This window comes from Sander vitreus, chromosome 24 (genome assembly GCF_031162955.1).
Source record: "Sander vitreus isolate 19-12246 chromosome 24, sanVit1, whole genome shotgun sequence".
NCBI lineage: Eukaryota > Metazoa > Chordata > Actinopteri > Perciformes > Percidae > Sander > Sander vitreus.
The window spans coordinates 1,525,050-1,542,043 of NC_135878.1; the positions used below are offsets into that span (position 1 = coordinate 1,525,050).

Consider the following 16,994-nt stretch of genomic DNA (forward strand, 5'->3'; position numbering starts at 1 on the left):
TATTGATTATAACCTAGTTTGGTCCTCCATACAGGAATTCTTATTTATGCTAATTACATACAAGTGTGAGAGCTGGGTCTCAAAGCGTTACATGCACCTGCTGTTGTACACGTTTTTCTCAAAGAAAATGTTCCAAGTATACATTTTATTTCAGGTTCAAACTGCTGAGATTTTTCATTACAAATCGTAGGGTTCAAAGTCAAATTGTACCCTTTGGGGCTAGGAGTCTAGATTCCCCTAATTCTACCACTAGGTGGCAACATGTCTGTGCTACTATTACCACCACAGACTGTTAATGTTAATTATTATGAATTATTACCACAGCACGGTCCATACTGATCGGAGCATGCCAACTCCAGTGTGTGGTTGTATTCAAAGAAAAGGGTTATGTTTCAGTGTATATTTAAACTCCTTTACTATTTAGTTAAAAGTCAACATACAGCACTGAGGGAACAAGTCACATTTGATTCAGTGGGTTTTATTCAAATGTTTCACTCATTCAGCTCATCACAGTAACAAAAGGGGCAGGATTCTGTGAAATGTGCCGTAGAGACGGCCATTTAAAACACAAGCCAAATATTACAAAGAAACAGTGCTACATTATGCCGTGTAGAACTGAAATCTTCCCCACAAAAAACAAAAAACAAACAGAAGATGAAATGTAAAAGGAAGTGCAAACATTAGTAAACAGGAGATAAGAACATCAGTAAGTTCAGAGATTTATACAAAGTGCAACAAGAACAGATCCCTTATAGGGCGTTAAACTATTTCAAAGTGTTAATATGCACCGTTTAGTGACACCATGGTGAGACCATTTTGTAAACACAGTCACACTTTTTCCTTTTGGTCACATTTAAAATTCAATAATATTGCATCAATATATATTTATATAAATAGCCATTTAATAGTAAGCTTTGTACACAGATACATACAGTAGACCTTGTAAAAATGAGACCAAATGTGCCCAAACCAACAGGGACGGATTCATTTTAGCAGCATCTTTGGCACTTGTTGCCAGAGGGAAAACACCTGATTAGTTAAAAAAAAAAGGTATTTAAAATAAATATATAAATACGTACAGTATTGTGAGGCTCTTTATTTATAAAAAGTGGCAGGCCTCTTTAGCAGGTTAGTACTACTGGTACCCTACAGCCAGTGGTTTATTGCACAAGAGCAACAGGGAACAACTCCCTCTTGGCACGGACCAAACTCAGGAGCGTCAAGCTGTCGGTAAAATTAGACCTGATCTGCATACACTCAAATCCAGAAAAAAAGACGCCTTTCCCGAAGAAATTCTGCATAGGATTCAATGGATGACACGAGAGATCAGTTCACTTGTGGCCCTTTTGGAGAACTCTTCTATGCAGGACTTAAGCAGATTTAAGGTTACAGTTACTTTTTGGTCAAACCCATTCAAACGTCCGCAAGGAAAAGCTTTACGTTGAGGTGTGGCGAGTTACCCGAGCCAGCGGGGTTTCCACCAGTCCATCCATCCATCAGTAGCAGCCGTCCCTCCAGCTGCTGTCACGAAGGGCACTGAGGGTGGACAGGCTCTTTGGAGGCGTCAGTAAACTGCAGAAAATAATGATGGAACCTTCAATTAGGCATATCTGAAAACCTTTATAAGAGAGCACAAACATTTTCTAATCTAGCAATTAGGGCTGAAACTAACAATTATTATTTTCCATTAATCTGTCGATTATTTTCTCGATTAGTTAATAAAAATAGTGAAAAAATGACGTCCTCAAAATGTCTTGTTTTGTCCACAGCTAAAAGATATTCAGTTTGCTTTCATAGAGGAGTGAAGAAACCAGAACATTTCACATTCAACAAGATATCAGAGAACTATTTCTTTTTTTTTTCATAGAAAATGATCCAACAATCTGTGCCTTTTCTGCATCAATTTATGGTGCAAAAGTCTTTAATTGTGTAAAGGAAAATATTATTAGATATTTTGGGGGGGGTTTTAACCCCCCCTGTAAATTACGCCTATGCTTAAACCGATTAATCAATAATCAAAATAGTTGGCGATTAATTTGATAGTTGACAACTAATCGATTAATCACTGCAGCTCTACTAGTAATAAAATAAAGGGTTTACCTCCGTGCTGGTTGGCCCTTGCTGCGGGGGGTGGAGCTTGGGGTGCCAACAAAGGAGGCGGGGCGGGGCAGGCCGCTGCGTGGCGTGTTTGGGGTGGAAGGTGCCGGCCCTGCTCCGCCCGGAGGTTTACTGAGCATAGGGATGCCCGTAGCGACCCCGCTGCTCCCCCCGCTGCTCCCCCCGCTGCTGATGTTCAGACACTGGAGGCTGGTGGAGGCCGGCGTGGGGGCCGAGCCCTTGATGGTGGGGCTGACGTAGGCGGTGGCCTTCAGCGGCTGCCGTGACAACGTGGAGAAGTTCCCGACGCTCTGGACCCTGTTCTGCAGCTGGCCTGGGGAGGGGACTGGAGGTGGGTGGAGAGAACAGATACAAGATTAAATTAGATCCTTCGGTATGTGCGTTTCATAATTCTAGACGTTTTTGAAGAAACGACTCCCAAAACGTCTTCTGTGCAGGTGTGTCGGAAAAGAACATAACTTGGAAACAAAGGAACAAATCCTGTACTCTGCTCGTACTATAGCATCGCCGTTTATTTACAGCATTTGAGAGATTTGTTGTTGTAAATAAACGGTGATGCTATAGCAAGAGCAGAGTGTGGGATTTCTTCCTTTGTTTCCAAGATAATAAACTTACAAAAAATTAAATAAAATACAAATTCACTTGTATGTGAGAGAATCTGTATCTTACTGAAGGACTGCAGTCGAGCCAGCCCACTGGACGAATCAAAACTCTGGCTGTTACGAAGCAAAGAAGGAGAAGCACTAGGATTGGTTGGAATGGGCACACTAGGCATGCTGGGAGCTCTGACAAGGTTAGGCATGCTCCTCCGCAGCTTATCTGAAAGAGACACAAACATAAAAAAAATGAAGTTAAAAACTGCACTAGTGTAGCCTGTGATGTAACAATAGAGCTGTTGTACTACTTGTATTGCTTTCAGAGGTTGAAAGTAACAAATTACAATTACTCGCGTTACTATAATTGAGTCGTTTTTGTGTGTACTATTACTCTTTAGAGTAGTTTTTAAAATCTGGAATTTTACTTTTACTTAGGTATGTTTTGTTTGAAGTATTGCACTTTGCTACATTTTAAATCAAATCCGTTGTTATGGCCAACTGTCAACGAACTCAAATCAAAATGTTTTTTTGTCGCTTCTTTTGTTTAGTTTCTTTGCTTTTTTCAAGGTTTTTTAACTTTTTGGCTCTGTGCCCTTAACAAATCGCAAAAGACTGTTATTTAATTAAATAAGTTTAAATAAGATATTAAAATAGGCATAAATATAAAAAGTATATCTCCATTCGCTGTTAAAAAGTAACTAAGTAACTTTTACTCTGAGTAAATTTTAAAATCAACTACTTTTAATAATTATATTTGTACTTAAGTAAAAGTTCATCAAGGTAATCGTACTTTTACTTAAGTTGAATATTTTTGTACTCTTTCCACCTCTGATTGCTTTTGTTGTGAGCTGTTGGTCAGCGTGTTCTTTTCTTCCAACTCCATCCCTTAAGACGCCACATAAAGCTTTATGGTGAGGCGGTGATCTCTCCTGTAACAACAGCTTCCAGCCTCCTCAGTCAGATATACTCTCCTAACTCTAATCCCATCAAACTCTCTCTCGTCTCCGCCTCAGAAATGGGAACACGCGCCTGTCTGAGGGCTTTAACAGTGGGTTGTACTGTACAAGAGGCTTAGCCAGAGTTATTATTAAGTGGTAGAGTAAGGACATCAGTGGGGGTCAGCCCGTGGCGTCCACACATGTTTAGAGAGCGAAGATGAGATCTCATAATGAGACAAATTGTAAGAAAGCAGTTACAGGTGATGAATTAATGGGTTGAATGTTGCTGTGTTTAATCACAGAAAAGTTAGAATATTGTTTAAAGGTTTATGAGGTTAGGAGACTTACATTTCACTTTGGATTTAGTGAAAAACAATGTTGACTTACTCTCATAATCGGCTGGACGCCATGATTGTTTCCCCCAAAGAAATACGTGCAACAGCGTACACATATATACAAATACACACAGAAATATTACACGTACAAAACATATAAACAGAGAGATAACTTATTAGTACTATTGACAGCAATGAGAGCAGTATATTTCAAAGTTAGAAAGTCTAAGCAATCATGTTCTACCTCGCTTTTTTGACTTGAAAATTTAAAGTGAGAATCAGAAGAGGTTGCATTATGGGAAGTGTAGGAGTCGTGTTTTTTCGCCATCCAATGAAGGCAAGTCCAATATTTGATATCCTTTTAGCCGTTTTGGTCTCCGCAATCTCCTTAGGGCAAAATATCTGCCTCTTCTGCTGCTAAATGCCACACCAGCTTCGCTCTCTCTCTCTCACATATATATTATATATATATATATATATATATATATATTACATATACATACATATACATATCTACATCATATCTACTATACATTACATATATATACATACATCATCAACACACACATATATATATAGCCATATATATATACATATTATATATATATATATATATATATATATATACACACACACATATACACATACATACACACACACACACATATATATATATATATACACATACATACACACATACATACATACATACATACATATATATATATATATATATATATATCTCCTGTCTGTACATAAAAGGTGTTTATAGTGTACATGTTATTATTGTTACTCCTGTTTTTCTATTTCTTATAATACTTTTTCTATGTTTTTTCCTACTATAGTTCTATTTAATGTGCATTTTTGAGCTGCTGTAACAAGGGAATTTCCTCAGTGTGGGATCAATAAAATCTATCTTATTTTTTCTTACTAACATTCAGGGTTAGTTATTAAAAAATTAACATTTTTGGTCCACCAGCCACTCAATAGATCACCATTGTTTTTATGGCTGGTGGTGAGTGAAGCAAATCTACCAGCCACTTGCATTTCTTTACCAGCGTTTGTCTGGTAGATGATGCTCATTTTGAACCCTGCAAACTTTGGTTGTCTGCCATTTGGTGCAGGTACATCAGAGTCATTTCTCACCTGATCCTGGTCGGAAGCCGTGCTGCTCGGCTGCGCAGGGGCTGCCCAGCCCCAGGCCCAGGCCCAGGGGCTGAGGTTGGAAGGCGAACCCTGCGGAGGGGTAAGGCGGAGTGGAGGGGGTGGAAGGCGGGGTGGACAGGGAGCTGGTGCTTCTTCGCCAGTCTCGGATGCTGGAGAAAGTGTGGGAGTGCGGGAGGCGGGTGAGGCGCGGCTGCGGTGGGGGCAGGAGGCCGTAGTCTTCGTCGTCCTCGTCTTCCTCCTCCTCCAGGTCGAGGCCGGCGCTGAGCTGGCTGAGCTGGAAGGTGAAGCTCTGGCTGCGGCGGTTGGCCAGGACGGACGACGTGCTGGCGTAGTCCTGTCTTAGACCTGGGGGAGCGAGATATGAGGACCAGCGTGACACACACACACACAGACACACACAGACACACACAGACACACACACACACGTCACCTCCTGGGATTAATGAAGCTGAAGTAGCGATGAGCTCTGAGATCTGGTGCCATATGTTAAAATATTAGAAAGGAGGGAACAATAGAGACGGATGAACAGCAGAACAAGTCAGGTGGCGCACAATAACACAGACACTAAAATAAAACCTGAAATACATTTTACCAATAATGTTCAGAAATCATTTTTGACTAGATTTAGCTTGAAATGCAGGTATATGTTTAAAAAAAGGTTTATTCAACCCTACATTTACTCCATGCAATGTCTCAGGGAGTCACCGACTTCAAATAAAGAACAGCCAGCCTGCAATTTGGAGTTTTAAATTATACACTATTTCTCAGAGCAGGAGCGGTTCTGGGGACAGAAATACTGTCATTGGGCATGTTGAAGAGCCAAACTACTGCATGTTTTCTTGCCTAGTGTTGGGTGTCTGTTGTTTAAATCCGAACAGAGTCAATAACTTACTCTCCTCCTGCAGTCGGGCCATAACCTGGACGTCGGTGAGGTCCTGCAGTTTGTATCCCAGGGTGATGGAGTCGTCCTCCACCTCTGAAGAACCGAGGTCACTGTCCACAGACGACTGAAGACTGAGGGCGCAGCGCCGGAGGCTGCGGCCTGCAAAACAAAAATGAAACCAGCTTCAGAAAACCGGGTTTGACTTGTGCCACTTCACCTTACCTTTTACAGTTGTTTCTGACAGTGTTAGACAAACGAGACAGTCACTGCAGCTCAACAACGTTCAGTAATGAGAAAAGCCCTTGAGTCTTCTGAGTGTCCTCTACATAAAGATGAAGGATCCAAACTAATGAAGGCTCATGCTTGGCTCTGAGAATTAGAGTCCATTAAGTACCAGCGAGGCAGAAATATTGTTAAGGTTAATGATATTCCTGATATCTGCGCACTGTGATGGCTCTCTAAAATAATCCTTCCCATCACTGGTGTTATTCCAATTACTTTTTTCACATTTGATCTAATGTGGTAATTTAGGCCAAGTTTTCTGCAGACTTTGTGAGGCTTTTTGGCTCATCTTCCACCCACACTACATATTGTCTCACTTAATTCTAATGGTAGTTTGCTGGAACTAGTGAAATAGTCCCTACAGCATTAAAACGGCTCACAGCAATATATTTTACTATCCTCAGTTGTTTCGACATGTTGCTGCTGAATTTCTGTGGATTTTTTCAAAACTATAAGCACTCAAAAACTGAAAATCACTCACCTCTATTGTATTTGTGGGAAGGCAAAATATTAAGGCAAGATATAATTTTATATGAATGCATTACTTAAATTGTCTTTAAAAACAAAGTTTGGTTCGTGGAATTTGGACTCCTGGCAATCCTGGCTATGACCCTGAATAACATAATATCATATTGGTGATGCACAGATGTGGCAGATAGATGAAAGTGAGTTTTATTTTTGGAACAACACACAACATATGTAAAAGGAATGAAAAAGAAAAAAAGGAGTAAGCCCTGGTTTTTTAATGCTGTTTGGATGAGCACCGTCATGGAATTGAGCCTTGGGCTAAAAAAGCCAACAGTGAGCCCGTTGGCAGTTACTACATAAACCCTGAACGGTACTCCAATGTGGGCTCTCTCGTTCCCTGCAGCCTTGCCCTCTCCACTGCGTCTGGAGCATTATTTCTTTCCATCACGAATAATGCACAAAAGGCTTTGGCACAGTGGGATCTCTGCGACTGAAACGTTGCTTGAAGCTGCAGCGGAAATATATTCCCTTACTCCCACGACTTACATGGCAACACAGTTGTGGGTGGCTGACCCAGTTCTACACCGAGCGTCTTGCACCTACCTGCACATTAATATTCTGATTGCGATAAAAAGCACAGTTGGTATTCAGTTTGATGTTCTGTTCCATATGAGACAAGGAAAGCAGGAAGTAAGATGTGTGTAAAGCAGGAGCATTGGGGCTTACTGCGGTTGGCGGGGAAGAAGGTGGGAGTCCTCTCCGAAACAGGGGACAGATCCTTCCCTACAGGACTCAGTGTCCGATGGAGGACCGGGTGGAGCGGGGAGGAGAGGGCTGGAACTAAGGGAGACATTTTTAATAATACAAATATTTGTCAGTGCTGCTCCAGAGGTGAAAAGGCTTTAAAATTAAACCGCCAAGTCCTAAGTTACCATGTCTTTCAGCCGACTGGGGAGTGGAGCAGGGTTTGGCTGATGGGGAAGAGCTGATGGGTGACACTCCGGCCACTCGACTCAGGGGAGGGCCGGGGGAGGAGGTGGGAGAGGGGCTGGAAAGGGAGCTACGCCACCTGGACACTGAGGAGGGAGGGGGGTGGGTTTGCAGGAGGAGAAACAAGCAGTGGGGATATTATTAATACAACAAATCATAAAAACCTTTATGCATCAGAAGTGCATATCAAATATCAATATACCCAATCAATGAGTAGGTTTACATGCACACCAATATTCCACTATTATTCCGAATATGAAAAATATTCCATATTTAATACGGGCCATGTAAACAGCATATTCCGGTTGGATATTCCAAATGAGGCCTTTTTCCCCGAATATAGCATTTTCCGATTAAGACATGTGGGATATTCCGATATTATTCAGGTTTTAGAGGCATTCTTTGGACATGTAGACAGCGCATTCAGAATAATCTCAATAATATCAATCGATAAAATCAATAGTCTCAATCTGGGTTTTTACCGCAGGTTTATGGTCAGCTCTGTGCGTTGCTATGGTTTCTGTACACAAACCAATCAGCCAACAGTTTGCAGGGCTGGAGACCCGATAAGAAGGAGAAACACAGCTACTTTTAAACATTATCAAAGAATTGGATACCAACAGGTTTTTGGATAGGAGCACACATCGCTACGCCGACCTTTTCAAGAAGCTGGTTGAAGGAATGAAAGAGGGAGGATGTGTTCGCACGGTCCAACAAATTGTATTTTGCACGGCTACATGTAAACGGGAATATTAGTGGAATATTCACTTTGATTAGCCATGTAAACAGCTTAGTCGGAATATCGTCTTTTTTGGAACAGGGGCAAAAAACGGAATATTATGTGCATGTAAACGTAGCTAGTCACTGAGACAAAGTCGCTCTCTTAAAAAAACAAGTGGAATATTAATTTACATCATTAATGTCTTAGCTGTAAAAAGTTTAGATTCCATCAGTAAAGACAACCGGCTGTTTGCATTCCATATTATTAAAGATAAAGTTTGACTACGCTTGGTACAAACCTGTCCGATACCTGAAGTTTAATCTAATCTTTAATGTAAAAGCAACATCGGTCAAACAATTCTGTTAAATATTTTCCTCCATTCACATAGATCACACAAATACCATTCTTCCAAAACATATTCCCCTTTACTGTGTTTTGTTAAAAGCTGTTGTGCATTTGTTCGGTTTCTCCACTCATTTATTCAGATTTGAACTTGCAGCTCAAGTCTGCCTCTCTCAGTATTAAGACTACACTTCCCATACATCACCTTGCTTCTTGTCACAAAGAAAATGTCGTCCTCCACTGTGCTGTGGAAGCAGTAGAGCAGATTTCTGGCAAAATGTGGTTGCATACGACCACATTTCCTTCTTTTTAGTTAGGACTTTAAAATAATGTGTTAATGCTTGGTCAGTATTTAATGAACAACAACAGCATATATAAATGCCTCATAATTCATGTGTCCAACCAGGTTTTTATTTGATGATTTCATTCTATTTAGAAAAGCAGATGATAGATAACTGTTTAGTTTTTATTTTATTTTTCTGCAGCTATTGAACCCCCATTTGTTTTCCTGCTAAATTAAAGTCACAGAATCAGGGATATCCAGATACTTCCACAGATGGAAGTGCAAAGTCTATGCAGACTATATTTATTTTTTACATCCGTAACCATCACCAGTACAGGACAAACGTGATCCTGAACACAATTCGTAAAATAAAATAAAAACGCCCTCTCACCTCAAAGCTCCAAAACCTTAACTGGCTCTAACAACAATAATGCAAAGACAGAAATGTACGCACAAACAAACCATGTTTGAAGAGAGGGCAGTACTGTGCAGCGGTTACCTCAGCAGCACTGTGACTGTCACCAACCGCTCTATTCAATAGCTTCAAACAAAAGGACAAAGCTGTATTCAAAAAGACACACACACACACACACACACACACACACACAGGGAATAAAGATGCATCAAAATGTGATGTGTGTATTATTGAAGCCTACATCCTCCCGAAGATGTAGGAGGAAGATTTCTCTCCACTACCTGTCAAATATAAGCCATTTAAAGCTACCGGGGGGTGGGGGATGGGGGGGGGGCGGCATGTATTCCTTTCATGTAAATGGTCTCCATGGCAACAGCTCTCCATTTTCACTGTACTGAGATGCGGAGAGAGATAGCAGGGCCGAGCTGCTGGGAGGATTCCTCGGCCTGCCAACACAGCGATGCAAAGGACCAGCGCCTCTGATGCAACCAGCTGCACAGCTGGTGCAACTTCAGAGCACCGAGCCAACTCAAGGGTCGACGCTGTGACCCAAATATTAATATCAGAGCTAGCCAAAAGTATGTGGACACCAGACAACACAATGGTGATACTAATAGGTCTTTACAGGCATGGTTTTCCCCTGTTTGGTGTGGAATAGAGCTGCTAAGATTATTATTATTATTATTATTATTATTATTAATAATTAACTATTTTGATAGTCCATTCGGTTTGAATAATTCTTCAAATGTCAAAAGTTTTAAAAAGCAGCTTCTTAAATGTGAGTATTTTCTAGTTTCTTCACTCCTCTGTGCCAGTAAACTGAATGTCTTTGAGTTGTGGACAAAAAAATATGTTTGAAGACGTCATCCTGGGGTTGGGGAAAACACTGATCAACATTTTTCACCATTTTCTGACATTTTACAGACCACAACTAACAACTGATCAATTAATTGAGAAAATAAAATCGACAGATTAATCAACAACGAAAATAATCGTTAGTTGCAGCCCAAGTGATGAAGAAGTTGATGGTCCTGCACAGAGCCCTGACATCAGTGCCTCAACATCAGTGCTGCTGGACCTCAACAGTGAATGTAGGAGCTTTCATGAACTGGCCACTGACAAAAAGAGCAGTCCAGATAGAGCTGGGCGAAATGGAGACAATCAAATGTCACGATATTTTTGACCAAATACATCAATGTTGATATTGCGCCGATATTGTAGGGTTGACTATTGGTGCTTTCACAAAATATTTACACAATGAGAGTTTTGATAAATGATCACCAATAATGTGGATACAAGGGCTACGTGGGTAAAAGCAAATAATGAAACAACTAGTAAGTCTGGTAAGTTCAGAAAGTAACATCACTTTACTGTAATGCAGCCTTTAAACCAGGAAAAGACAACACCTGTGTCGTATCACGATGTCCAAAATGAAAGATGATATCTAGCATCGATGTCGATATATTGCCTCGCTCTAAGTCCAGCAAAAATGCATTTCTTCAAAAAATACTGCAGACTTTATTTTGAAAGTGTGGTAAAGCAGCCTCACACAAATGCACCCACGCATGTGAGCCAAAGCACCATCTCCTCTCAACACACACAGCGATGCACATACTGGACGTGAACACACACACACACACACACACACACACACACACACACACACACACACACACACACACACACACACACACACACACACACACACACACACACACACACACACACACACACACCTGGATTGATGAGCCTGATCTGCTTTTTCCAGGTCTCTTGTCGATAAGACATTAAATCTATTTTTTAAAAGTCGATTCAGGCGCCAGCGGTAACTAAGACACCACTATTGATTCTCAGGTCTTGACTTTTCAGATCTTGAAGTAACCATGACAGCTGGTGTGTTTTTTGGGGAAGCTCAGCTCTTCCTGCTCACCATGTTGTTCTTCCTCTTCTTCAGTGGTGCATGATATAATTAAGTGATGCCAAGACATGCAGGTCAGGTGACCCAGGACTGATCTGCTTAATGCTACAAGGTGTGGACAGATTATAGTCTACTGTCCTGCTGAGTCCCATTAGTCACTGTGAAGGAGATTGCACTTCAACCTGGAGCGCGTTACCTGTGGATCTAGTCACTTTTTATACTTTTGACAACTTTCTGACATGACAAACGCTTAATCAATGAATCAAGACAATATCATTGTTTGTGGCAGCTCTAAAGTATCAAGAAGCACAAAATGGAACTACTAAAAGTAATTCCACTGATTTCATTGCACAGTACATTGTCTGTGTACTGTACATCCTCATCTCTGCCTGAGGCTGACAAGATAAACACAAGCTTAACATGAACCAGCCCATCACTTTCTGATCACTTCCATCTTAAACTCCTGAAAATGACATTATTTTTAGTGCCAGACTGCCTCCTACACAAGTCAGCGGGAGCATCCATCTATAAAGTCTAGAGGAGAAGCAATTTAACAGTTCTTCCTGGCCAACATTTGTGTTGTGTGAGTCATTGAGCATTCGCTCAGTCAAATTCCTTCTGGCAAGACAGCTACATAAAAGCTGTGTACATCAGTTTAAAACAGCCTGAAGGAGAGCAGCATCCTGCAAACTAATCTACTAAGAGAACTTATGAAAACAAAAGGAAGACAAAAAAAAAAAAAAAGAGAGGAAAATAAATCGTAACCCTAAACACAGCCACATCTGGAGATGCCAACTAGGCCTAGATGAGGTGTAAAATCATCTACAACATGAAATACTCTAATGCGCATCTTTATTTAAGGAAAAGTGACAAATCTGAAATTAGTAACACTCTGAGAATGAACTCCAGCTGAACTCCACGAAGACGTTTCCAGCATTGTTCATTAGACAGAAACTCCTTCACCCCTCAGACATCCGCACGCCAAAGGAACACAGCTATTTAACTCCTTAAAAACAAAAAGATCCTTGCATCTGCATTGCATTCTGGTCAATTGTCAATGGTGATTATAGCATGTACCGAGTCTACATGCAAACCCTTTGCTCTTCAAAGCTTTAGTGCGGAACTTTTTGATATTAATGAATGCCCGTTACATTCAAGCCATTGCCAAATGAGTTCAGCTCCACACAACTCTCTCTGGATTTCTCAGTATGACTATGTTCAGAAGATTGTGTCGTCTGGCGACTTTTGCGCGCAGAAACTCGAGTGAAGATAATGACCTCTTCTGAAGAGTCCGTCATGGGTTTTTAATCCTCCGTGTCCTCCTACTGCTACTAGCGTGGAGGAGGGGTGGGGGCTGTGCGCGATCATGGAAGGCTGTATCATGTGGACGCGCCAACAGTTTTGTTGTCATTACTTAGAATTCCTCATAGGGTAGACAGAAACTACGCACCATAGCTTTCAATCTAATAGCTGTCACCTAAAGGCTGGACGGCCGGTGGGCAGTCGGACTCAATGAACAATCTGATTGGTGGAGTGCTAGCCCTTGACTAGCGAATCAGTGCACGAGAAAACCGGAGCTGACAACGCCAGTATTTTCTTATTACTAGCCATCGCATTTTCTTCCGTTCAGCGAGTAATGTCAACAGCGATCCTTCTTGACTACTATCAACACTCTCTGATGAAAACAATGACTGACGACAGCGTGCTCTGTGCTTACTAGGAGATGTTCCGTCATTTCCGGTAAAAAATTTTGGGCAACAATACAGATTAGCACCGCCTGCTGTTATGGAGACGTATTACGTCTTGCGCAGAACGTACGCTCAAGTCGGCGTCAATTCAGTGTGTTCTGAGGCACTTTTTTGACCTCGGGGAGCCGACTGATCAGTCCGACTGCCTTTTCTGCCAATGGTCGGTCGTCGGGTTGGTGTGTCAGAACCTTAAAAGTTACAGTTGTTGTTGGCCACAAATGGTCTGCTAGAGAGACGACCAGCTACGAGCATCTTAGACCAAACCTCAGTATCACACTAATATGGAACGCTTTGCCATCAGATTCTTCAAAGCCAACACTCGTACAATTTAAGAAAGCTGTTAAAGGTTTGTTTTTGTCTGTGCAATGTTATCCGTATGGAATGTCTTGTAAACAACCCATGTAACTCCTAATATTATTTTACCTTTGGTATTGATTCTGTTGATTTGATATTGTGTCTAATTTTTTAATTCTCTTTTCTTTTCTATTTTTATTTGATTATGCATTGGAAAGGGCCCAGATTAAGCCCCTGTGAGTTTTGTTTTTTTTCATCTCTCCAACACATCTTTTATTGATAATGTGTATATTAATCTGTATTATTTGTATATGTGTAAACCAATAAACTTAACTAAACTGGTTGTACTGGGCATCTCCCAGTGAGAAAGGGGCGAGCAGGCGATAATGGAACTACAGTAAGCACCCAGAGCCCCCCCCCGACATGGTGACGGCCCTTGTTTTTGTCTGCACATTTGACATCTTTAGCGCCATAAAAAGAGACATTTAGAAACTGGAAATCTAAAATGTATCTTCTTGCTGTCACCTGTCTTGCAAGCACAGCTGTATGTTCCAGCTGAACCGTTTGGTAACAAAACAAAAAGGTGTGATGTCACTCACTTAGCTCGTCGCAGACACACAGCCATGTGTGGTTATAGTACACAATAACTTCTAATGTAACAACACCCTATTACAACAGTCTCTTGCACTACAGACTCTTTAGCTGTACAACACAACCCCGCCCCAGGGCCAATCACTCATTTTCTTTCCACACACAAACAGTGTGACATTTGGTACCTTGTTCCAGGCGAAGGGACAGCGATCTCCTGGCGACCTCCACCTCTGATTTGTCCAGAACCTGCCGGCACCACTGCAGAGGTGTGAGGGAGCCAGCTGTGGGCTCTCTGGCTTTTGATGGCACATACAACCTGGACAGAGAGACACAGATTGAAATGCTTAGAGTCAAACAATCGCCTAAACTGTCCCAGGACAACGTAGGCTACTATTTAAAAGCACCTGAGAGTCTGCAGCCATGCTAGCAGCTCTGCGATCTGTTTGAATGCTAACATGTGGATGTTTAGCAGGTATAATGTTTACCATGCTGATCATCTCAATTTAGCATGCTTATTAGCAACTAATGATTATTTTCAGCCATGATTTTTCTTTTTTTACTATAATAGGCCAGAAAATACTGAAAGAATACCAATCCTAGTTTCCCAGAGTCAAAGGTTTTCAAAAGGTCTTTTTCGCCCGACTAACCGTCCAAAACTCAAAGATATTTGGTTTACTATGATATAAATCAGTGAAAAGCAGCAACAGTTTCATTTCAGTTGCTCACTGGATGGAAACATAACTATTTATTATAAGAGACGTGATGGCATCCAAGTTGAAAACGTAACAAAAAGGAAAGATTGCAACATTGTATATAACATATCTTACTACTTTAAAATAACTCATTGCTAACATACATTATTATTGTTTTTTGTTTTCCATAGAAACACAATCAGAGATGACAAGTAACAGGTGCCATTTCTATGCAAATGTCATACCAACATCACTGTGGTTTCTTTTGCATTGTTTGTAGGATTTGAATGTTATTAAAGTATTATAAAATTGCCCTGTTGGGACTATTTCTCCATGTAGTCCCTGAGAGATCATTCTTTTGTGCCACCAAACAATCCTTTTCCGATATGAGGAAAAGGAGCCGCTCTGTTCAAATGGAGTGGATCAGATTATTCTGACAGCCCTGAACTCCTTCTCCACGATTTTTTTTGCTCTGCGGGCAACATGGAGGGAGCTGAATTATAGATTAAAACCTTCACTGACATCAGGTGAGAAGTGAATGGGGACGCACAAACACCTCGGTTACTATTCCGAGACACGAGGAGGGGACATGCCGGCAATGTGAATACACCAAACACAAAACAAAAGATGAATGTAAATGTGCTGCAGTGCAGAATCAGCAGTACTCTTTACTCTTCAAAGATAACTTTGATCTCTTGGGTTTCTACCATGCACTCTGACCTTGCTGATATAAACGGTGTAGACAAAATATTAGAAACACCTCTCAGTGTAACCATAAACTACACCCTCCAACATGGTGAATCAACACCTTTCTACAAATCTTAAATGTAGGGATTTATTGCAGGACTGCTGTTTAATGCCACTTTCTAATAGCCAACTGTATTGATTAACTGAAAAAGCAAAATCAATTGGTTACTTATGAAAACAGCTTAGTTAGTTACAGCCCTATAACTGTCAACAAACTGGCTTCCCTTTGGTTTATTTGCATGAGATGGTGAGTTCACTCTGCAACATGCAACATGGTCAGCCAAATGTGAGTTCCTGATTTTGATTTGGTCTCTTTGCAACAACCTCACATGTCAATCTTTACTGGAAGTAGGCAATAAATGACAGGATATAGTTTTTTGGAAGAAATGGCAGCAGCAAGAACAGTTAGGCTACACTATCTGTTGGAAATTTGGTTTTAGAGCATGGCAAATAAAACATTCAGCAAATGGTATTTTGATATTAATTTGTCTCCTGCACAGAGGAAGAATGGCAGCACGGTGCAGCCCTGCTGACAGGCCTGATAACAAGTGGTCTCTCTCGGTCTCTGCTAATTCAGTTACAATGTGTGTGGCTTTGTCTTGCAGTAGGCTGGACGGGCTGGTTACATCCAGACACAATGAGAAAACCAGGCGTAATTAACAGGAGCATCTACATCACACATGTGGCCTCTGCATGCAGGCGACATGATTTAACAGCATAAAGCAACAAATGGTTGAAAATACAGTTACCATGTTTCATCAGACTCGTCTGAGCAGCACAGAGAATCAAAATCCAAAAGTTCCAGCTCGTCCAGAAGCGACGGCTCGGATCCGTCCTCCGCCTCCCCCGCAGCAGCAGTTGCTCCATCCCCACCGGAGTGCGGCTGGAAATAGTCGAAAGTCTCCTCCGGGGGCACGAATGCCTCCAAGGACGACTGACACAGCAAGGTGGGCAGCGGGCTGGGGAGGCGGTATCCCCCGGCGCTGCCGAGCACGCACGCCGAGGATGGAGGCAGCACCTGCGGGCCGCCGGAGCAGCTACTCGCCCGGGTCCGCAGCTGCTCATTCTGCCGCTCCAGCTTCCGGACCAGCTCCTGCAGCTTCTTCACCTCCAACTCGGCGTTCAAGGTGTTGCTGTTGCAGTCGACCTCGGTCATTATCGAGTGGTTCAGTACCGCTGCCTCCATTGGACCAGAACACAAAAAATAAAGCTTTTCTAGCCGCTACTCCACCTCCAAATGAGATGAGAAATGGCTCACCCGTCGTTCTCAGACTGGTTTCTGTATTCCGGTAGCGTAGTAATCTGTCTGGACGGTTACCCAATGTGGGACTATATATGACTCCACCCCTCCAGCACACCCCAGCCTCCGCCTCCCTAACTCACTGCACTGACTACAGGTACACATTGCACCTGTCACAGTATAAATTATGGGCTAGTATCCAAAATAAGAGTACGATTTTATTTTA

At 41.7% G+C, this 16,994-nt stretch overlaps 1 protein-coding gene across 2 annotated transcripts; it reads right to left on the reverse strand.

Annotated features, from left to right (window-relative positions):
* Positions 1-467: 467 nt before the first annotated feature.
* On the reverse strand, positions 468-16,812 carry LOC144512995 (SLAIN motif-containing protein 1-like). 2 transcript variants are annotated; one of them, XM_078244034.1, is made up of 10 exons: positions 16,278-16,812; positions 14,275-14,405; positions 7,720-7,863; positions 7,514-7,627; positions 6,047-6,196; positions 5,134-5,499; positions 4,040-4,051; positions 2,788-2,937; positions 2,101-2,443; positions 468-1,572 (listed from the first exon to the last, which is right to left on the reverse strand). In XM_078244034.1, exons 1-10 carry the CDS (start codon positions 16,712-16,714, stop codon positions 1,497-1,499), a joined length of 1,923 nt encoding a protein of 640 aa, XP_078100160.1. In that variant the 5' UTR covers positions 16,715-16,812; the 3' UTR covers positions 468-1,496. The 2 variants fall into 2 exon arrangements, with proteins under 2 accessions (XP_078100160.1, XP_078100161.1); XM_078244035.1 differs by lacking the exon at positions 4,040-4,051.
* Between the last annotated feature and the right edge of the window lie 182 nt (positions 16,813-16,994).